Genomic DNA, 21,392 nt, shown 5'->3' on the forward strand with positions numbered 1-21,392 from the left:
TGTCAAAACCCTGGGATTCCAAGGAAAGGCCCCGCCTGGTGACTCAGCTGGCCCATCCCTCCATGGGGCTGCCCTCCTTCCCAGATTCATGTGGGTCAAGAAAAATAAGGAAACAGACTTGTCTGGAAGCCCCCTCCCCATAACGCTCAGGTGGCTGTTGGTTCCCACCCCATACCCAGGGCACCCTGGACTCCAGCTGGTCTACATGCTGGAGGACGATGCCCATTGCCAGCCTCCTATTCCCGGAGTCTGAGAAGTCTCCCACAGGCAAAGCCTATTCAGGGGTTGCAGCCCCCCCCCAACGTTGGTTTGAATCAACCCAAGAACAGAGTGTGCTTTTCCAAAGGTCAGATTTATAAAAGCCCAACACGGAGCTGCTGTCCGAGAAACACGCAGATGGGAGAGTAAGCGTGCTCCGTCCCGGCTGTTCCAAGATGGGAGGACGGAGCCTCCCGAAGGCTGCAACCTCTAACCCCAACCGTCGGGAGGGCAGATTTGGACAGCAGAGCTGGCTGCCACCAAAGGCCCCGGCCAGCAGGACCAGGCGCTGCTCCGGAGACCACCAAGAGCCCCCCCACTGGGACTTGCCTTCCCAAGAACCCATTTGCTCCCTTTTGCTTCCGGTTTCAGTTCAAGCCCTGCAGAGCCCATCCACCGGCCTCCAGGGCAGATCTGGGCGAGGGGGGGGGGGCTGGAAGCAGTGGTGAAATCCAAAGTTTTTTACTACCGGTTCTGTGGGCGTGGCTTGGTGGGGATGGCAGGGGAAGGATACTGCAAAATCTCCATTCCCACCCCACTCGGGAGCCAGCCAGAAGTGGTATTTGCCGGTTCTCCGAACTACTCAAAATTTCTGCTACTGGTTCTCCAGAACCTGTCAGAACTTGCTGGATTTCACCCATGGCTGGGAGTCTCCCTCCCCTGGCTGAGACCCACACCTTGCCAGGTTTTTAGAAAAAGTGGAGGCAGCTTGACTCAAAACTCAGCCTGCTGGGATCGTACTTCCCTTGAAGGGCAGAGAGAAGCTGCCAGAAGGGGCACCCTGCGTGGCAGAGCCCAGGCCTTGTCAAATGGGGAGAAGCCTCCTCACCAGCCTCCTTCATCTGAACCCAGCTCAGCTGCCCCCCAACCCAGACCATTCTATGGGGCTGGGAAAGAGGAAAAAGTCAGTCTGCAGCTCCCCATGAGGTAGCACAGGCTGGTGGATTCCTCGGAGTAGAGGAGGAGGGGCTTATGGAGCCCCCCCCCCTCCAGCCTTTCCCTACATCTGGGAGGCCACAACACACAAGCCTTTGGGACAGCTGTAAGCTCAGGCAGGCTCGGATGCCTGCCCATCTTTGCAGACGGCAGTCATTCTGATGGGCCCCCGGGAGGGGCAACCCAGCCCCCTTGCTGCACTGCTCCCACCCAGGGCCCCTGCCAGGGGGTGCCCGGGATCTTTCCAGGAAGAGAGCTTGGTACAACTGGTGCCAGGATCCAGGTGGCGAGAACGCTCAGGGCCCTTTGAGGAAAGCTTTTGCCCTGCCAGCCTTCCCTTTGGGGAATCCGTCTCCAGCACCGGGCTCTGGAGGAGCCAAGGAGGCCCCTGGCAGGACACAGCATCCCCATGGCTGCCGGGCATGGGGTGCAGAGAGGCAGGCGGCCCGGCTGTGCAGCTGGCCTCGCATCCCCACCGCTTCCTGGTCAGACCTGCTCCTGCTGGGCGAGACGGCAGTCCTTCTCTTGCATGCCCGCCTGCTCCCCCAGCAGGGTCTCTTGGGTGGGGAAGGCAGTCTCTTCGTTCTCGGTGGGCTCCGGGGGCTGCAAGAGAAGCAGGGCATTGGAGGCTCTGCTGGCAGAGCTCCCCTAGCACCGTCCTGCCCCCCGTCATCATCCACGGCAAGGCTGCTCTTGGAGCCTCAGCCCCAGGTGCTGTTCTTGGTCCAGTGGCCTGGCCCCGGTCCCCCCTCCACCCAGGAGGGCCACAAAAAGGAGCACCTACCAGATCCTGGTGCCGCTTCCGAGGACCTAGGCAGGAGGAAAGAAGACATCAACGGCGGGACCATCCAGAGGAGGCCTGCTCTACCCATTGGCTGCTGGGCCCATCAGGGGAGGGAACCCGTTCCCCTAGACCCAGCACCAGAGCCCTGCTCTAGAGCAAAGTTCCCACGGCAGGTGGAAGAGACAGGCCACTCCTGTGGCTGAGTCTCTCTCCCACCCTCCCCAGCATGGACAGAGTTGGGGTTCAGGCTGGACTGGGAAGCAAAGTGGATCTGAGTCTGAAGACCCAGGAACTTGTCCCTGAAGCCTCCCCACCCACCTGCTCTGTCCCTGGGGACCCCCGTCTTCCTGCTCCTCCTCCCCCTCCCCCACCCTGTAAGAGGCCTGGGGGTGGGGGGCTGAGCACAGGGAGCGTTCTTTAAAGAATACTGAGCCAGAGGCTGGGTAGAAAATTCCCCCCACCCCCCACCCCCCACCCCCACCCCCCACCTGCAGGTCCAAGAAAGGCTGTGAATGGACAACCCCGGGCTCCCCCAGAGGCAGCCCCCCCCCGCTTGCCTCTGGTCTGTCCACCCTCCTCCGAAGCCTTCCCCCATCACTCACATTTGCCACGTCGATGCCACAAGAAAAGCAGTGCCCCCAGCAGGAAGGCAGCAATCGGGAGCAGCACCAGCAGGTGGCTCTTCCTGGCCTCGTGGGGCAACAGGAGGGCCTCTGCGGGAAGAAGAAGAAGAAGGCCGCCTGCTGCAGCCCCCAATATGGGCTTCCCTGCTCGGCCTCTTGGCCAAGCCCCTCCCCCCCCACAAACAGCAGGGCACTTAGGGGGCAGGTTGACAGCTGGGTTTCTATGCACACATGCACGCACCCCCCCTCCCATTCCTTGAGTGGCCTCTGGTCCTCCGGCCCTTGCTTACCACAAATGACGTCCGTTGCCCGTGTGCCGTTTGCCTTCTGAACCTGCCCCTCCTGGCACCTGCGAAGACAGAGCGGCCTGAGAAGGCATGGCATGCAAATGGCACCCTGCCCCCTCCCCACGGGCCCCAACGCAAAGCAGCCGCTGCTGCGGGAGAGAGCCAGGCCTCCCCGGGGGGTTCCAGCCAAGCGGTTCACAGAGAGACTCCAGGCAGAAGAGCAGCAGAGCACAACTGCACACTTTGCCAGGTCGGAGGGCGGGGTGGGGGATCACTCATGCAGACACCCCCCCCCCGGGGCACCCGACCCAGCAGCACATCCTGCAAGAGCCACAGGCTCTGACCAGCTGGCACAGGGCAAACTGCACCCTTTGGTGTGAACTCCACCCTTTTCTTCCTGCACCGCATGCGTGTAGGTGAGGGCGCAAGGCCGTTGGGATGGAACTGTGGCTCGTTCAGGCACCTCTGAAGGGAGGGGGAGGGGAGGGGCTTTGCCACTGACTGCTTGCCACGGACAGATGGTGTCGGCCACCATTTTATCGCCTGCCGGAGTGACAATCTTGAGCTCTTGGCCCGCAGGGCGGAACGCTGTGGCCTTCCCTCCCCGTCTGCTCTTCCCTTGGGCCGGGTGAGCCGGCCATTCAAGGGGCCAGTGGCCATTCTGTGACGGTCCCCCACCTGGCATACCTGCTCCAGGGCTGGCACCGAGCTGTGGAGGACGAGGCATTGGAGAAATGGCCCGGAGCACAGGGGGCACACAGAGTGTCATTTGCATGGCTGCCTGGAAATATGCAAGATAAGAGTCGCCGTTAGGCTGATGCCATATCCAGCAGGCAGCCCTGCCTTCCGATCCTGCACCAGCCCCATCCACACACCCCTTGCCTGGGTGCATGGCAGGCTAACTAAGGACGCAAGGAGCTCCCGCCAGGAGGGAAGCTTCCAGGCCCTCCTCCCTCGCCCACCTGCAGCAGAAGAGGGTGGAGGCGGGGGCTAACCCAACCCTGTCCTGGGATCTTTCAGGGAGGGGCCTTTGTCTGAGAGGCCAGAAGCTCCTTGGGCAGCCCAGAGGGGCCAGCCCTCCATCTAAACTGGAGGCCCTGGGGTCGCTGCCCTCACCTTCCTGTTGGACCCCTTCCCCTGCGCCGCAGGAGGTGTGTGGCCGGCAGGTATTACACTCGTGGCTGGAACAGTGGGTACCCTCCTGGCACCGGCAGATGACATTTCGCTCTTTGCTCCCGTTCCGATAGACAATCAGGCCAGCTTCTGAAAGGGGAGAGGGTACCAACAGGCGTTTGTAGCTCAGGGTTGAAATGAGGGGTCCCTGGCGCTCTCTGAGCTTGGCTGTTTTCATGCAGACGTTTTGTGACCCAACTAGGGAACATCATCCGTGAGGTTGATGTTTACTGATGACTTTACCTGGTTGGGTCACGAAACGTCTGCATGAAAACAGCCAAGCTCAGAGAGCGCCAGGGACCCCATAAAGGGAGGGGGGCTTTGCTGGGCAGGATGGCTCCAGTGGAGCAAAGGGAGCCCCAGCTGCACTCACTCTGGTTGCAGATGTGGTGTGGGGTGCAGTGAGACTCCTTGGTCCAGTTGGCCTGGAAGTGTTGCTCCTCACACGGGATGCAGGTCGTATTGGACTCCCCCGAACAGGCAGCTGCCACTTTGTGGCCTGCAAGACGGGGAGGAAACAGGCAGGGCTGAGGCTGGAACAGGGGGGCGCTGGCGGATGGCGCTCTGGAGGAACCTCTCTGGGGATGGGGGACAGCAGGGACTTTGCAAAGGGGGAAACGGCCCCAGCCGGGCAGACCTGGAGGCGTCCAAGGGGCCTGTTTCTGCATGAGCAACGGAGGGGCAGAGAAGCCCCAGGGGAACCAAGGAGCTGGATTTAGATGGGAAAAGGGCTCCTGCCCCCCCCCCCGCCCACCAAGTTAGAGCAGGAGGCGGCTCAGGAGCTGCCCTAAGCAGGGTGAGGGGCAGAACGAATAAAACGCTTGGGGAAGAGGCAGCTGCCCCGCACCCACACTCTACCTGGTGGGCATCGGCTGCAGCACCTGCCGTTGGACGGGTACTGAGTGCGGCTGCAGCTGGGCCCCTGCGCGAAGGCCAGGCCCTGCAACTAGAAACACCACAGGCGATTAGTGGCCACACAGGCATCCGCCACCCCCCGCTTCCCCCCCCCCCGACTGCAAGGACTGGGAAGGCCGGGTTCCCTCTCAAACAGCCGGGTATCGGGTCTCCCCATCTGGCAGAGAAACCAAGATGCCCAGCCCCACATCTGGCAGGGGTCAAGTTCCCTCTTCCCAAACTAGGCAGGAGCAGCTTTAGCAACAGCTGGGCTGCCAACGGAAGAGCCGCCCCCCAGCAACCTCCCGGGAAAGTCCTGCTTCTTTCTCCCTTTGGCCTCCCTGGACAGAACTGCCCGGGGTGGGGGGTGGGATGGGTGGGGGGGCTCCCCAGCCTCCCCTTGCCCTGGGCCCAGAAGCCAGCCTACCCAGAGGTGGATTTTGGGAGCCAACCAGCCAACCTCAACCCTGGGGAACCGTTTGTGGCATCTAGGCTGTACCCCCACTGGGGGCAAAGCATTTCTCTTAACCTCATGTCAGGCCCCCAAATCAGGAAAGGCAGGTGGAGTTTCTTCTGAGCAGTTTCCTTTACGGTTCCTCACCCACAGACAGAAACTTGCCAAACTAAAGCAACTATTTGCATATTACAGAGAATTCTCTTGAGACTCTCTGAGGAGGAGCCCTCTTAACTCCCTTCCTCCCCAACAAACTCTGATGCCTCTTTGTCCTCTGGAATGCAGCCCCCCCCTTTGGGAATCCAGACTACATACCACGTCACCTTTTTATTTATTTTATTTTTATTTATTCATTAAATTTGTATACAGTCCTACTCCTGAAGGACTCAGGGCGGTGAACAGCCAAAAGATAAAATCCATATAATACAAATGTTAAAAAACCATTAAAATACAATTAAATAATTTGGCCCAGAAAAAAAAAATTTAAAACACCCCAAATTTATAAAACAAATTTAAAATTTAAAAAATGTAAAAACAGTTTAAAAAGAGCTGAAATAGGAATGTTTTGAGGGCACGGCGGAAAGCGTGCAGGTCTGTAATCCCCCCGTATCTCCGGGGGGAGCTCGTTCCAGATGGCATTTTCTGCCCTGGCCCAATGCTAGTGAACCCTTATGGAACCAACACACTGGCTACCAGTTCCCCAAACTGAACCACGAGGGAAACGAGTGAATATAGTTATCAAGCGCTTCACAGACCCATGAAGAAGACACCAGGGAGTGCAGGGAAGATGACGGTCCCCCCCCCACTACTGATTTTTTTTTGTGTGCAGAGGGCCCCCAAAGTTGGGCAGCACACACACACACAAAATAAAAGGACACAATTCTGCCAGGCCAAAAGACCTGGACACCATTCCCGCCCTTTGCCCTCCTCTCCCAGGGGACTCGCCCTCCCCCTGTGCCAGCCAGCCAGCCAGCCAGCAGGAGGGGGCTGCTAGCAAGCGGGGGGGGGGGGCTACTGCCACTCAGGCCGGCCAGAGACCACCACGAGCCGCTTTGCTCTCGGTCTGCCCTTTGCACGAAAGCCGGCTGGGTGACTTCGGGCCGGTAACTCTCTCAGCCCAACCCACCTGGCAGGGTTATCGTGGGGAGAGGAGGAGGAGGAGGAGGAGGGAGCATCAGGTATGTTTCCTCGCCGTAAGTTAGTCATAAACATTAATAAAGGCGGGATATCGCTATACAGTAATAAAAGTCAGTATATAAAGGCGGCTGCCGGAGAGAAGCCGGACGGATCAGGCGGCGGCGCCCGGGCTCAGCTGGGCTCCAGCTGCCGGAGAGAAGCCCGGGTGCCGAAAGGGGAACTCGGGCGGGGAGGCGGCTGGGTGTCGCCGCAGGCTGAGCTCGCATTCCCGGGCGGCGCCCAGCCGGGACCCGCGGGGGCTCCCGGGGCGCGTCGGGCGGAGCGCGGGGCGAAAGCGAAACTCACCGTAAGCAGAACCGCCGCGCTCAGCCCCGCCGCCAACCTTCGCCCCTCCATCGGCGCCGCCTCTGCCCGCCGCCTCCATCCCGACCCCTTTATAGGCGCGGGAAGGCGGCGGGGCTCTCGCCGGCCCATCGGGCGGGGCGCCGAGCTTCCAGGGGCGGCGCCCTACTCCGCCCGACCCTCGCACCCGCCTGCCGGGAATCCCCCCCGAGGGAAGTCCCGAGCTCGGTCAGGGGCGACAAGTAACAACCCTCCCCCCATTTCGTCCGTCCTTTCGCGCTGAGACTGGCCTACCTCGCGGGGTGGTTGTGGGCAGGGGACGTCCAATAAGAGGCGGAGCTCTCGCGGCCATAGCAGCAATAGGGTCTGGGGGTCGGCGTGCGAAAGGGCAGCGCTCCGGAGGCGTCCAGCAGAACGGGCATCCCCAATGGGACGGGGGTGGCAGTTTGCCTATCGGGCTTTCCCACGGATTGGGGGCCATTTGGAGTGACGCAGCCTCAGGAAAGGTCAGCCAAGCCCAGCTGGTCAGCTGAAGGGGCCCCAGTTGTGCCTCCCACTGAGGATTGGGGGCAGCCCTGTAGCTGATTTCCTGGGGAGGGGTCTCCACCCCCTCTTGCCATGGCTCAGCCACAACCCAACTACGGACGGGACGGTGACATTTTGCACCCCAAATTCCATTCCTGCTTCTGAGGGAGAAAAGGGGGGAAGATAAGGAAGCAGAGGAAATACCCCCCTCCCCCCAGGCCTGGGGCTTTCCATCTGGCAAGGGAGAGGAATGTCCCCTCATCCCGGACTCAAAACCCCAGTAGGGGCCACTTCCCCATTCGGCGTGACGCTTGGCTGGAGGCCTGCTGGGAAAAGGCGAGGGAGGGGGGCAGGGCCGGATTTAGATGCAAAGAGGCCCTAGGCTATTCCACTTATGAGGCCCTTTCACCCATAGTGAAAGTGTAATTTTAATTTTGCTAACAATTTGAATGTAGGCCCCTCTTGATCTTGAGGCCCTAGGCTGAAGCCTAGTTAGCCTATAGGAAAATCCGGCCCTGGAGGGGGGGCTGTGGGTGGCCCCATGGCCTTGGAAAGCCCCTCCCCATTCCCCATCTCTTCAGCAGAAAAAGCCCCTACAACTGCTCCTCACTTCGGTTTGCTGACATATTGTGCGTGTGTGTGTGGGGGGGGGGGGCTCTCTTCAGCCCCCTTGCGAAAGCTCTCTTTAAAAGGATAAGAAGCTACTGCTGTCCTGGGCACCAGCCCCCCCCCCCTAAACTCTGAAAGCAGGTTGGCAAAACACGTGATGGACCATGCAGAGCTGACCCCACCTGCAGACGCCCATCTGTTGAGACACTTCACTCAGAGGAAAAGGAAAGGCAGATCCGGGGGACAATCCTATTTATTTGCAGTGGATGCTCAGAGAATAATTCTCGGTTGTGGGCTGCGTGGCTTGAAGTGAGCCAGTTCTCGTCTGTGAGCCTTCGGAAGGACTCCAATCGAGGCTGCTCAACTGCAGGGCGAGGGGAGCTCTCTACCCACCCCCACCCCCACCCCCACCCCCGGGAATAAAACCAGACGAAAGCCCCACACACACACAACTAATTTTCGGCTGTTCACCGCCCTGACTCCCTTCGGGGAGAAGGGCGGTATATAAATTCAATCAATAAAATAAATACACCACATAGCTGCCCTAAGCCCAAGGCTGGGAGGGAAACGACCCTGTTTTAATCCTCAAGACCAGCAAGGCTATTTTGGGGGGGGGGCTTTGGATCTCTGGGGAGGGCAGATGCTGCAGCAGGGGAGCCCCCCAACTCCGCCGTATCCCAGGGGGCTTGTGGGGGGGGGGTCCCTAAGGCTGCGGCGGATCACCCCCTGCCCCCTCCCCCCCGGAGCTACGAGAAAGAACCGACGCTTGACTGGCCCACCCAATTGCGGGGGGGGAGGGGGGGCTTCGGCCTGGGAATCTCAGCCGGATGGGGGGGGCGGGCGGGGAGGGGGCCGAGGCCAGGAGCGCCCAAAGTGGGGCAAGGGGGCCGGGTCAGAGGGGGCACAACCGGGGGGGCGCGGCGAAGGCCCGGAGCGCCCCCGACGAGGCAAAGTCGGAGCTAAAGACCCCGAAAGCGAAAGAGGCCGATTCCGTCTCCCCCCGTCCGGAGAGTCGGAGCCTCCGGCCTCTCGCTTCCGGCCAGCCGCCGGGAGGCTTGTGGGAGTTGAAGTCCGGGGCGCCGCGAGGGAGGCCAGGCGAAAGCGCAGGGGCAGATTGGCCAGCACGGGAGGAAGGGGCGGGGTCGCTCGCGACGGGCGGACGGACGGCCCGGAAGCGGAAAGCCCGGCCACACCCTCCGGTGGCGACGCGTCGCGGGGGGCGAGGAGGCCGTTGCAGCGTCGTGAGGCGAGAGGATCGCGGCCGGGCCCGGCCCACCCGGTGAGTGACTGAGCGAGCGAGCGCGGCGGCGGCGGCGGCGCGCGGGGGCGGGGCGGGTCTCGCGCGGGCGCTCCTCCCCCTCCCCCCTCCTCCGGGAGGCCGGCAATAAACGCTCCTTCCCGCCTGTGGCTGTTGTGTTCTTTGGCGCTCGTGCCCGCCTCCTCCTCTCTCCTCCGCGCGCGCCCCCGACGCCCCCCCGCCCCCCGCCCCAGGTGGAGGCGGTTCCCTCGCGGAGCCCCACAACCCCCCCTGCCCCTCCCGCAGCAGGCCGGGCCTTCCGGCGGAGTCCCGGCGAAGTTGGGCGCGGGAGAAGCGGCCGGTTGACGCCCCTCCCTCCCTCCCTCCCTCCCGGCCCGCATCTCCCGCGGCTGAGAAGGGGCGGAGGGGAGGCTGGTCGTCCGTCCGCTTCCCTGGGAGGATTCCGGTCTCTCGGCGCCTGGATCGCTGCGGCTGCGTCTCGCGGGCTCTTCGCTTGCAGGGAGGGAGGGAGGGAGGGGGGAGGGCGGGCCAAACAAGCGGCGCTGCCCCTTGGCTTGCGGGGGTGGGGGTGGGGGTGGGGGGCCCGTTTGTGTCTGTCATGGCAGCCTCTTGGGCGATCCTGGCCCCTCCCCGAGGGCTACCCAGACCCGTCCTTGATTGCGTCCTTGGAGGATCCCAAAAAAGGGATCCCGCCGCCGAGGCCCCCCTGTCAGTCCGCTGCGTTGCCGGGCGGCCGGTGGGGAGCCTGGAGAACTCGAGGGGTGAAGCAGTGCTTGGGTGCGGGGCAGAGAAACGGCGGGCAAAGCTGGGCCTTTGGAAAGGCCATACGATGCCTTCAGCCCAAGAAGACCCGAAAGTCACTCGCTGGTGGGGGGGGGCTCGCTTTCGTGCATTTCTGAAGCGCATTTTAAGTACATCTGCAGCCAAGAAGCGGAAACGGAAGACCAAACCAAGGAGATGCTTACAAGAGCCGTCCTGAGCCGTCCTTCAAGCTACCTGTGTTGGGGTCGGCAAACAAAATGTGTAGAGTGTTGAAGATAAACGACTCTGTGTCGGCAAGCTAGAATTATTCTGAAACCTGGAAAGGAAGGCCTCCCTCCCTCCCTCAGTGAGGAGAATCCGGTCTTCCAAAACCATCTCCCGTGGAAGAGGAAACGGCAATAATCCACGCTGCTCTACCCGGCTGGCACAGTGCAGGTTGCTAGGGAGCCATTGAGACCAGGCACCTGCCTGCACCCATTAGAAGGAAGAGGGTGGGCTGAAGGCTGTCTCTTCTTGAATATGCTTTTGCTTCGAGGAAGGAGGTCAGGGGCCATATTTCTTTCCTATTTCCCATACCCTCCCCCCCCAGCTAGGAAGGGGGAGGGCGGTGCCCACACACCTCTGCCTCCCTTTTGTCCTCCATAGCCACGTGGGGTGAAAAGGGCTGAGAGGCAGGGATTCCGGAGAAGCTGATGGCAGGTTCATACCACCCGGGTCAGCTTCGGGTCAGCGCAGCAACGGAAGGGCTGAACTCCACTGGCTCTGGCAGCCACCAGAAGGAGCTCTGCAGCTAGAACTCCCTTTTTCCCTCTTCAGGCTGTCCTCAGGTTATGACCTCGGTGGAGACCGGGATTGCCATTGCAGATCAATGCAGTCCTAAATGAGATGCCATAGGACCACGCCGACTTAACGACTGTAGTCCCAGCATTCCCTATTGCAGTTATTAACTGAGAATCGCAGGTTGTTAAGCGAGGACCTACCCCAATCCAGGCCATTCCGGGCTTGGCCCTGTCAGAGCCCCGAGCCTCATTAGGGTTATAACTGCCCCCTGCTCCCCACACCTGCCTATCTTCCCTCACCATTTCTGCCCTTTGGCCCCCTTGCCCTCTGCCTTGCTGTTCAGCAAGCAGCCCCAGAACTATCCCGGCCTGCTTCCAATGCTCTGGAAAGCTGTAGCCCCCTCAACCAGTCCCAGCCACAGTCATCCTGGAGCCCTTGTGCTCCGAGAACCCTGCCGCCCTCTGCACCACCGCCCCGACTGCCCTCTTGCCCCACAGCTAACCCAACCTGGCCCCTTGTGCCACGTCGGAAGCTGCTCCCTGGCTTGTGTCTACTTCTTGAGGTGCGCCAGAGAGTCTCCTGCCCAGCCCAACTTCAGACGGTTGTGCCTGGTTGGATCTAGCAGGACCGGAATAGAGACGGAAGGCAGTGGTGAGAGTGGAGGGAAAGTGGCCGTTGCCAGGAGATGTGCTGCAATTCCAGGGGACACTTGAGGCTGGAGGGGATGGGGGATGGGCAGCTTCCACTGACCCTTGCTGGGCTTACTCTTGGACAGGGGGTAGATGGGATGATCCCCAAGATCACTCTCAACAATCAATTTCAATCAGAATAGAGCTGGAAGGGACCTTGGAGGTCTTCTAGTCCAGCCCCCTGCTCAAGACCCCATAATGTTTCAGACAAATAGCTGTCCAACAGCCAGGACTTTACTCAGCCTTCATCCATCCGAGGTCGGAAAAAGGAGGACCCAGATTGTTTGGGGGAGGGAGGAAGATGCTGACTGTCCAGAGGGGGCTGTACAGCACTATGGAGCCGTATATAAGCCTTATTGCTAAAGTGGACTTTTATTTAGTCAGGGCAATGACTTAATGGCCCTGCGTCCCGCCTGGCTGCATGTGCCGGCCGATGTCCCAGCAGAGCTGTGATTGGGCCCATGGCTGGGGAGAGAAGCGGGTACCCCTTTGGGGGCAGTGGGAAAGCCTTCCCAATCCAGGGGGTGGAAGAAGGGCTCTGGGTGGGAGCCTTGTGGGACATTCCTGGCGCTTCCCTCAGAGTGAGGGCACTTGAAGAGCAAGGCCGTCTCGTGGCTTGAGATGAAGCTGTGCGTGCCTCAGTGGTTTCTGCGTGTGTCGGCTCCCTCCGGGGTCTCTCTCTGTCCCCTTCTGCCGCCTCTCCTCTGAAAACAACGGGGAGCCATTTTGGAGAAGCATCTGCTCCAAATTCTGTATGGCGAACTGGCAGGCCTTCCCCCCTGGGACGGCTCTGGGGCCAGGAGGGGGCTCCTGGTCGCACCCCAATAGGAGAACCCGCCTCTCCAAACATGGCTGACCCAGGCTGAGCAGGAGTGAATTTCTACTCTTTCACTGGGGTGGGGGGTGCGGGGCGCCGTAAGTATTTCCAGAGGCCTGTGGAGGCAGGTCCCACCTGAGAAGCCGGGGGTGGGGTGGGAATTCCTCCTTTTCTTCATTCTCTCTGATTTCAAAAGCAGCCCTCCTTGTGATCCTTTTTTTGCGTCTCTCGAAACAGCCATTTAAAGGGAAAAAATGGTGCCGTTGCTTTGTTTATATATTCAGATTTGTACAATTAATTGAGGCAGGCTGGACGGCCGGGTTCCACCAGGGAAGCGGTCCCTTCCCAGCCCGTTTTCTCCATTTGCGGGAGCCGCGTTGGGTTCGTTGCAAGGCTGCTGGGGCCTTTGTGTGCTGAAGCCACTTGCGTCACCCTGGCAGATGAGGGGCTTAGCTGTCTTGGGGGCTGCCTCAGAACGGAGGCCTTCCCCGGCCGTCTCTGCCTGCCGGATCCTGGATGTGAATAAAGGTTTTTTGACGCTCATTGTTTCCTTGTGTCGATTTCCTGGCTTCATGTTTGTTGCTTTCTTTTCAGTATACTGACGATCTTTTCTTTGTTTCATAGCATTGAACAGATGGGTTGATTATTCTTTTCAGATATTAATAAAGCAGCGGAAAGAAGAGAAATGAATAAGCCTCCCTCAAGGTCCAGCCCGTCGCGAAGGTAAAGTACTCTGAAGCAACCAGTTGCCTGGCTCAGCGGCGCTGCCTCCCAGGCCCCGGTGGAGCCTCTCCGAGGGGAATCTGGCAGGATTCCCAGCCCTGGCGAACCTCCTGGGCGCCTCAGGTGAGGGAGGAGAGCATGGCTCTCTTTTCGACTCAGGGGCGTCCCTGGGGAACGCCTCGGGTGGCCCCACCATGGGCCGCCATAGGGTTGCGTTGAGGGCAGAGACCTCAGGGGAACAGCTCCCCTTAAGGAGGCGGCCCTGGTTTGCCACCACGTTGCCCCGAAGATGGATGCGAGATCTCCTTTGGCAGAGGATTCTTCGGTCCTCCTTTGGCACTCCACCTGCGTTGTGCCCACCATACATGGGTGCATCTGCTGGCATCAGCACAGAGCTGTGCACAGCCTCTGACCTGAAGACACTTCCCACCAGGGCAGGAGCTGGGATGTCCTGGGGGACCCTGGGTCAAAGCGCAAGCATGGGCCCAAGCATTACTCGTGATGCCGGTGGGCGATGCGCACGCGGGTGCCTGAGCCTGGCGTTGTCTGGAGGCTGTGGGCAGCGCGCATGCGAGTGCCTGGGCATTGCCTTGACCCCGGTGCTGGTGGGAAGAAAGGGACAGTGTTGGGAGGGGGGGGTCATCTGGTTGGAGTCCTTCCGGAGCCCCTGTCGCCTGCCTACATCTGCCGAGCGCAGCGGAGGGCATTGCCCCAACTTCTCTTCACGGTTCTACCTGCTGCTGTCCTGCCCCGAATTTGCCTGGCTCTTCTTTAAACAGACTTTGGGCATCCTTTCCGATTCTCTGGCCCTTCTTGTATCCCCCTGGAATAGATGGTTCATTTGGACTTCGAAAATCAGACTTTGCTTATGTGAAGTCAAAGAATCCCTAAGTGTATTGTCCTAATCGGCACAAAGCTTTTGGTGAGGGATACCACGGATTAAAAGTGCAGTCATTCCACATCTCCTGAATTTTCCGCGGGTCGCTGCGCAGCAGGGCAGGGAACTCTTCCAGTTATTCTCGAGGCAGCTGCAGCCGGGGCTCCAGCAGCGCTGATGCTGTGGTGGGGAGGGGAGGGCTTCCCTGGCTAATTTGACCCTTCTGGAAGATCAGCTCGCCCTGCTTGTCTCTCAGGAGTTTGGCCCACTCCTGTCCTAAGCAGGGCTGTGTCGTGGCTCCCGGGAAATGCGACGGTGGCCTTTTCCAAGTGGGGAGTTGCTCCAGGCTGGCTGGGGTGTGTCTCCCACTTCCCCCCAGGACGCTCAGCTTCTGCCAGCCACTGGCTTCAGTGGCCCCATAAGCTTCCTTCGGGGCCAAGGTTGGTCTTGCTGAATTCCAGCAGCGGTTCCCGAGGCTGAGCCAGCCTCCTGGGCTGCTCATGCCAGCCTCCTTTTGGAGCAAGGCGCTGTTAATGCTTGGGATCTGGCTGGGGCCTTGCCAGGGAAGGGAGGGCGCCTCCCAGACCTCTTTCCTGCCTTGGGAATCTTCCATCGTTTGCCTTGCGCTGCTTGCCTGCTCTGGACATGAGCACTAGGCCACGCCCCAGAGGGAGGCCAAGATTGTGCGGCTGCCTTTCTAGACTTTGACGTGGACAACGGTCTGGTTCCCTCCCCTGACCCCCTTCCCTCTTAAGGGCTTTTCCCGGTCCTTCCGGCAGGGAGCCCATCCCTTTCGGCGAGAGAGACGCACGGAGGGATCGCTCTCCCAACCGGGGCAGCCCACGCAGAGATGGCAGGAATGGCCGAGATTCCCGGGACGGACGGGACCTTCGGGCGCGAGAGTTGCGGGGGGGCAGAGATCACCGAGACCCCAGAGATTCCCGGGACGTGCGAGATTCCCGAGAGCCTCTCTACGACCGCTTCAGGGAGGCCAGAGAGCCCCAGTACAGGTAGGTGCAGGGGGAGGTGGGCTGCTGGGGAGGGGTTGGGCCCCCTCCCAGCTGACAGACTGCTGCTGGCCTCTCTGCAGGAGAGAGGAAGGCTATGACCGCTACGCCCGTATGGACGACTATTGCCGCAGGCGGGAAGAGCCCTCTTACGAGCGCTATGGGGAGCCCCTGGACAGGCCCACCCTGAGCACCGAAGGTCAGGCACCGCCCGGCTGCGCATGGAGGGTGGGGCGGGGTGGGGGAGGCGGGGGCCGGCCCTCATGCCGGCGACCTTCCCTGCAGAGCGCATGAAGAGAGAGGAGAGGCGCCGGGAAGAGCTGTACCGGCAGTTCTTTGAGGACATCAAGAAGTGCATCGATGCCGAGCGGCCGGTGGATTGCTCCGTCATTGTGGTCAACAAGCAGACCAAGTAGGTGGCTGGCAGGGGGGCATCAGCTGGGCAGGGCCAGCCGTGGGCTCCTCTGGCGGTGCCCTTTGGCAGATGCACTGGGCAGACACTGTTCTCTGGGCTTCCGCCCAACACAGGGATTACGCCGAGTCGGTGGGGCGTAAGGTGCGTGACCTGGGCATGATGGTGGACCTGATCTTTCTCAACTCGGAGATGTCCTTGCAGCAAGCCTTGGATGACGTGAGCCAGGGGGGCTCTGCCTTTGCCATCGTCATCACCCCCCAGCATCAGGTCCACCACTCCTGCACCGTCAACATCATGTTCGGCACTCCCCAAGGTAGAGGCTCCTCCCCCAGCCCCACTCAGTGCCTCCAGGGAGTGCCAGGCGGCCCCCCCATCGCTTGGCTTGAGGCTTAGTGCAGGCAAGCCAGGCTGACAGGCTCAGCGGTTTAATAAAGTAGGGCATGATGCAAGCTGCCTGGTCACGTTGTGTATGCGGTTGGCAGACCCCCCCACCAAAGCAGCCTTGAGGTCGTGCCATCTTCTGTGCTCTTTGCCTTTGGATCCCGAGCAGAACCCGCTCTTCGTAGTGCTCAAAATTCGGGCCAAAATTGGGTCACTCAGCTGCTTCATTTGGAATTTAATTTTATTGAAAAATTTTAGGAGGGAGATTGACTCGGGGACCTCGGCTGGAAGACCCTTGGCAAAGATTGGTCAGGCATTCAGAGAGGTTAAAACACACAAAAGCCCCCAGCATGAGGAGGAGGGGGAGCTGCAGGAAGCCCCCTCACTCAGCCTGGTCTACTTCTGCAGAATCCCATCCGGTTTCTGAGAGAGGCAGTCCTGGCATTAACTCTGGGCACTGCGGGGAGTTAGGCTTTTTGTGCCTGAATCCCACTTGGTGCCCTCCCTGTGAGTATTATGGGCTGTAGCAGCCTCTTACCCCAGGTGGACTTAACCCCCCTCCCCGGCTTTGTTCCTTTGCGATGGACAGCAGGTGGTTGTCTCCCCCCCCCTCACTTGCCCATCCTGTGGCTCTCACAACGCCATGAAAACCTGGGTCTGTGTCTGTGGGCACAGGTTTCTCCTCCTGCTTTTTAATAGAGATGGGTTTTCTTTTCGGGACGGGCTGAATCCACGATATTCTAGTTTTCTTTCAGTTGTAAGCTGCCCAGAGCAGCAAATTGGATGCAGGGGTGACTCATGGCCCACGGCGGCTTCTCCTCTTCCTCCTGCTCAGAGCACCGGAACATGCCGCAGGCAGACGCCATGGTGCTGGTGGCCAAGAACTATGAGCGCTACAAGTCCGAGGTCCGCGAGAAGGAGCGGGAGGAGATTGCCAGGCGGGCAGCCAAGATGGCCGACGAGACCATCCTGCAGGAGCGAGAGCGCCCCCTGCCGGCCGAGGAGGGTCTCCGGGGGGCCCACCCCCCAGCCATGCAGGCCCTCCTAAACCTGCTGGCGGACAACCGCTACCTGACTGGGGAGGAGACGGACAAGATCATCAACTACCTGCGGGAACGCAAAGAACGGCAGCTGCGTGCCACTGCTGAGCCCCTTCCCGGTAAGCCCGGGTAGCCTGACCCCCCTTCACCCCCACAGACTGCTGGGTGGGGGGAGGGCAGTTGAGATCCAGAAGGCTGTGGGGCAGGGCTCACCTTGCCGGCTTCCCTCCTCACAGCTTCGCTTCCTAGGCAGACGATGGGAGCCACGTCAGGATCCCTAGTGCCCGCTTCCCAGGGGCACCAGAGCGTCCAGCCTCTGCCAGCTTCTGCCGCAGCCACCGGGCCCTCCAACCCTCAGCAGGAGCTGCAGGCCAAGATCCTCAGCCTCTTCAACAGCGGGGCATCCACTGCTGCGGTGAACGTGGCGACCGGGGGCGGCTCAGGTGTGGGGGTGTCTCCGAATCCAGGGTTCTCTTCCGGGCCCAGCACGGCCAGCCGCACCCCACAGCTGGGTGTGGCTGGCGTCCCTCAGTCTCAGCAGCGAGCTCCATCCCAGGCCGCCCAGTTCACCAACCATCCGGGTTCCTCTAGGGTGGCTGGTCCCCGACCTTCGGCTCCCCCACAGCCATCCCAGCCCCTTTACCAGAGCCGGCCCCCTGCGCCCAATAATGTGGCTGCCTCGCGCCCGGCACCATCCCTGGGGATCAACTTCGACAACCCCAGCGTGCAGAAGGCCTTGGACACCCTGATCCAGAGCGGCCCCGCCCTCTCCCACCTGGTGAGCCAGACGGTGGGCCAGGTCCGGGCAGTGCCCCCAGCCCAGCAGGCTTTGGGCTCCTACCAGCGGCATTACTGATGCCTGCTGGGCTTTTGGCTGTCTGCTGCTGAAGGTTCTGGATGGTGCATGTCTCTCCCCCTCTCCACCCCGGCCAGATTAGGGCTGGAGAAGGCAGTGATCCCCCCCTCGCCTCTGGAAGCCCCCCCCCCTCGTGGCCTGCTCCTTCCTTTTCAGTTGGGAAGGGGACCAAGAAGGGGTACACCCTCCTGAGCAACAAAGGGGGGTGGGCGGGCGGGCTTAAGGGCCAATCTGAGTGTGTGGCTGCACAAGAGTTTTTATGGCTGGCCTGTGACACCCCTCTCCCCCTTTGGTTTAATGTTGTAAAATTTGAAGTTAAGTTTTGGGGGACCTCAGATGCCCCTTTCTTTTATAGTGGCTCTTGGCAGAGATCGATTCCTGGAGCTGCAGCTGTTCTGTTCTTTGATGGTTCGGTTATATAGAGGCCTCCTCTGTCCTGTTAGCAGGAGGACATAACTTTTTAATAAAATTTACATAATGTATATATACGCCCATGTATATATTAAAAATGGCAGCCGTTTCAGTTATTTCAGACTGGCTGAGGGGTTTTTGTGTCTCACGGAGTGCCACGGATTAGCTACCACGGCACCCATGTCCGTCCCGTCCCCCCTTGGCACCCCAGGGATCGTCTGGTGACACTTGGCAGTTTTTCCCTCAGCTCAGGTCACGAAGGGGGCTTCTGCCTTTCCCTCCCTCCAAAGGTTTCCTTTCCAAACGGCAACGGGGGCTCTTGGTTTTCCCTTGAAGCTGCTTCAGCTCTTGGGTGGGAAGTGAAACGCTTTGAAAGGAGGAAACCCAGGAACGGCAGTTGCCTTTTGAAAAGCGCCCGTTGGACAACCGGGATCTCCGCGGACGTCCCGCCTTTCATGACCCCACGTGGGGGGGGGGGCATTTTCAGTTAGCATCCGCTCTTGCCCGACCGGAAGATGCTGGCCGACGGGGGCTCCTTTCCTTGCCGGCTGCATCCTCTTTCATCGGAACCGAACGGTTGTGGTTCTTCAGCCCTTTGGTGAGCCTTGGTTTTTTTAAAACTCTGCAGTCTGTTAATATTGTCCTTCCACTCCAGGGTTGTCAGACTCGAGGCCCACAGTCTGGATCCAGCCCATGGGGTGCTTATATCTGACCCGTGGAGCCACCCCGGAAACAGCAAAGGGCCGGCCCACGGTGCCTCTGCCAGCAAACACTGAGCTTGCAAGGGCCACACTCAGCCATCCCGAGCTCCGTTTTCACTGGCAGAGGGTTGCAGGAGGCCGTTGCAGCTGAAAATGGAGCTCAGGAACCCCCTTTTCACTGGCCGAGCATTTGGGCACATGAGTGACATCGAGCTGGCCACGCCCAGCCTGGCCCTCTGAGGTCAAACAACCCTGATGCGGCCCTCAATGAAACCGAGTGTGGCACCCCTGTTCTATTCAGTTCCCTCCGGAATTGCCATCTGCCCGGAGGGCCGGTTTTCTTGGGGGGAAGGTGGGGCGAGCATCCCAGGAGGGCTGTGATGAGTGCAGCCTCGTCTTTCCCCTGGCCTGGAAAGAAAACGGCCTGGTTTTTGAACGGCTGAAGGGAGGGAGAGAGAGCAGGTGTCTCTTCCCAGCGCCGTCTGATATTCCACATGTTTACACCAGATTCAGGCCATGAACATTAGGAGAATAATTTGACCTGGAAAAGCCCGCACAAACTTTCCTCCTTCAGAATTTTCCCCCCATGATTCACAGCTTCTCTTTTAACAACCATTTCAGAATATTCAGAAGTTTTCCTTCATTTGCACATCGCCTTCTTTCAAATGGCCATCCAAGGTGGTCCAAAATAACTACAAACAACTTGGCAGGTGTAATTTCAAAAATGGGGGGGTGGGGGGGGAGAGGGTTGAGACCAGGAAGAATGAAAAGGAAGCGCCATTAGCAAAGGAGCCAACAGGAGCTGCTCCAGTGCAGAACAGTTTCCTGGCCGAGCGTGGGAGGAAACAGGCTGGTTCGCTCTGGGGAGCAGCGGGTGGGTCAGCCAGGGGGCAGAGCAGGTGGGCCGAGCGGATAGGCGGGCGCTGGGCATCAGCTGCACGGATGAAAGCAAGGGTGGGGGTCTGGCTGATGGGCTATGGTGTCCTGGGACATGTGAGGCAGCAGGGAGGGATGGTGGAAGTCTTGCAGGGGGCTGTTGCCTGGAGCAATGAGCACCAGCCTCGCAGTTGCCCAAATTCTGGTTCCTCTGAAGCCTTGGGTGACCAGTGGGGCCCGGTTTCCCTTCTGGCCAACCCTCCCTGCCCTGTAAGGTGGGCCTTGTAGTGGGAGGGGTGTGCTAGTTACTCCCCGGCTCAAAAGAAATCTTTGCCCTGCAGCGCCCTTGGCTGGTCCAAGGACACGTTCAAGGCAGGAATGCCCATGGGCGAGGGGCACAGGAGCCTCTGCCACACACAGACTGACCCCGGGATCACAACCAGGCTGGATTTAGCCCCCTTGTCCTAATTGAGGGCCATGTTCCCCATGTGCATGGATGCACCCCCGAGTTCCCATCGCTGCCTACTTCCCCTTCCAGCATTTCCATCCTCTGAAATTGTGGGGCCAGCAGGGCAGGGAGCCCAGGACCCTGGGAGGGGAGCCTGCCGGCATGTTGCCGGCTCTGAGGAGGGCAGAGCAGTCCTGCGGGGCCAGGCATCCAGAGGCCGGGAACATCTGGGCATCAGCGGTAGCCTTCCAAAAGCCCTGCTTTCCAGGGAGGCCCTCCCCACAGTGGCTGAAGGTGGCTGAGGGGAAGGGAAGGGGAAAGCGGAGCAGCTGCCCGTTTGTGTCCTCTACTCTTCTTGGGAGGTTGAGAGCTTGTGGAAGAGCGGACCGGCAGCGCCATCTTGTGGAGGCTACCTGGAAGGGGAGAGCTCCAGGCCCCCAACTCACCTGAGTTCCCCGAGCCCGACTCAGCCCTTGTCAAAACTGATGGAACAGCTCCAGCAAAGGAATTAGAAGAGAATACAGAATAAGGGACCTTGGAGGTCTTCTAGTCCAACCCCCTGCTGAAACAGGAGACTTACACCATCGTGATCAAATGGCTGTCTAACCTCTTGAAAACCTCCAGTGAAGGAGGCACCCGCAACTTCTGGAGGAAAGCTGTTCCACTGGTTAATTGCTCCCCATTATCAGATAATTTCTCCCGAGTTCTAGGTTGCTTCTCCTTGATGAGTTTTCATCTGTTGCTTTTTGTGTCCTGCCTTCAGGTGCTTTGGGCAACAGGTTGACCCCCTCTTCTTTGTGGCAGCCCCTCAAATGTTAGAAGACTGGACTATTGTAGAAGGAATTTCAAAAAGGTCCTGGAAATCCGACCCTGGTGTATCTGCCCAGTTAATGTCATGCTCTCCATGCATGAGCAGAAGATGGAGGCCCTTGGGAGCCTCTGGCCTGCCTGGGTGGGGGTTGCAAGCAAGGGACACGGACCACTCCCTCCCTCCCTCCCTGAACCTGGAGGGGACCACTCTCTGAAACCAATAAAGGAGAATGCTTGTACGTGGATCTATCCAGGCCCCTTGGAAGCCATTGGGGAGCGACCATCACTGAGCCTTGTCACAATGAATTCCGCCCCCAGTTGAGGATGTCGGGGTGGGGGAGCCCACCCACCTGCCTTCCTCCTGCAGGAATTTGTGTGCCTGACTCACATCCACCCTCCAGTCGCCTCTTTTCCAAGGCCAGTTGTTCTCACCCAGTCTGGGGGAGCCCCAGCCTCTAACCCTAACCCTTGGGGGGGCACAATGCTGGCTGATTCAGGCCAGCCCTTTTTTGGCACAGA

General features: G+C 60.0%; 2 protein-coding genes across 5 annotated transcripts; one reads left to right on the top strand and one right to left on the bottom strand.

The window, feature by feature from the left end:
• Positions 1-333: 333 nt before the first annotated feature.
• On the bottom strand, positions 334-7,169 carry CD40 (CD40 molecule). Its single transcript, XM_034424148.3, has 9 exons — positions 6,892-7,169; positions 4,920-5,007; positions 4,435-4,560; positions 4,005-4,151; positions 3,576-3,669; positions 2,892-2,950; positions 2,581-2,691; positions 1,979-2,004; positions 334-1,797 (listed from the first exon to the last, which is right to left on the bottom strand). Exons 1-9 carry the CDS (start codon positions 7,018-7,020, stop codon positions 1,681-1,683), a joined length of 897 nt encoding a protein of 298 aa, XP_034280039.2. The 5' UTR covers positions 7,021-7,169; the 3' UTR covers positions 334-1,680.
• A 1,999-nt stretch (positions 7,170-9,168) lies between these two features.
• Positions 9,169-18,136, top strand: NCOA5 (nuclear receptor coactivator 5). Of its 4 annotated transcripts, none has more exons than XM_034424149.3 (8): positions 9,169-9,301; positions 12,985-13,051; positions 14,684-14,938; positions 15,019-15,134; positions 15,221-15,347; positions 15,464-15,663; positions 16,567-16,890; positions 17,008-18,136. In XM_034424149.3, the coding sequence occupies exons 2-8, from the start codon at positions 13,014-13,016 to the stop codon at positions 17,625-17,627; spliced, it is 1,680 nt and encodes a 559-aa protein (XP_034280040.2). In that variant the 5' UTR covers positions 9,169-9,301; positions 12,985-13,013; the 3' UTR covers positions 17,628-18,136. The 4 variants fall into 4 exon arrangements, with proteins under 4 accessions (XP_034280040.2, XP_034280042.2, XP_034280041.2 ...); XM_034424151.3 differs by having other exon boundaries at positions 14,708-14,938; XM_034424150.3 differs by lacking the exon at positions 9,169-9,301 and having other exon boundaries at positions 12,874-13,051.
• Positions 18,137-21,392: the final 3,256 nt, after the last annotated feature.

Source organism: Pantherophis guttatus, chromosome 3, assembly GCF_059756535.1.
Source record: "Pantherophis guttatus breed Tessera chromosome 3, ASM5975653v1, whole genome shotgun sequence".
NCBI classification, from domain to species: domain Eukaryota; kingdom Metazoa; phylum Chordata; class Lepidosauria; order Squamata; family Colubridae; genus Pantherophis; species Pantherophis guttatus.

What these genes read in the sequence shown, in the direction of transcription:
- NCOA5 (XM_034424149.3), top strand. Translation starts at nt 13,014, where the DNA reads ATGAATAAGCCTCCCTCAAGGTCCAGCCCGTCGCGAAG. An exon ending in CATGTTCGGCACTCCCCAAG is followed by an intron (nt 15,664 to 16,566) that starts GTAGAGGCTCCT and finishes CCTCCTGCTCAG; the next exon opens with AGCACCGGAACATGCCGCAG. An exon ending in CACTGCTGAGCCCCTTCCCG is followed by an intron (nt 16,891 to 17,007) that starts GTAAGCCCGGGT and finishes CCCTCCTCACAG; the next exon opens with CTTCGCTTCCTAGGCAGACG.
- CD40 (XM_034424148.3), bottom strand. Translation starts at nt 7,020, where the DNA reads ATGGGCCGGCGAGAGCCCCGCCGCCTTCCCGCGCCTATAAAGGGGTCG. An exon ending in GCGCGGCGGTTCTGCTTACG is followed by an intron (nt 5,008 to 6,891) that starts GTGAGTTTCGCT and finishes TGGTGTTTCTAG; the next exon opens with TTGCAGGGCCTGGCCTTCGC. An exon ending in GGAAGCGGCACCAGGATCTG is followed by an intron (nt 1,798 to 1,978) that starts GTAGGTGCTCCT and finishes CTTCTCTTGCAG; the next exon opens with CCCCCGGAGCCCACCGAGAA.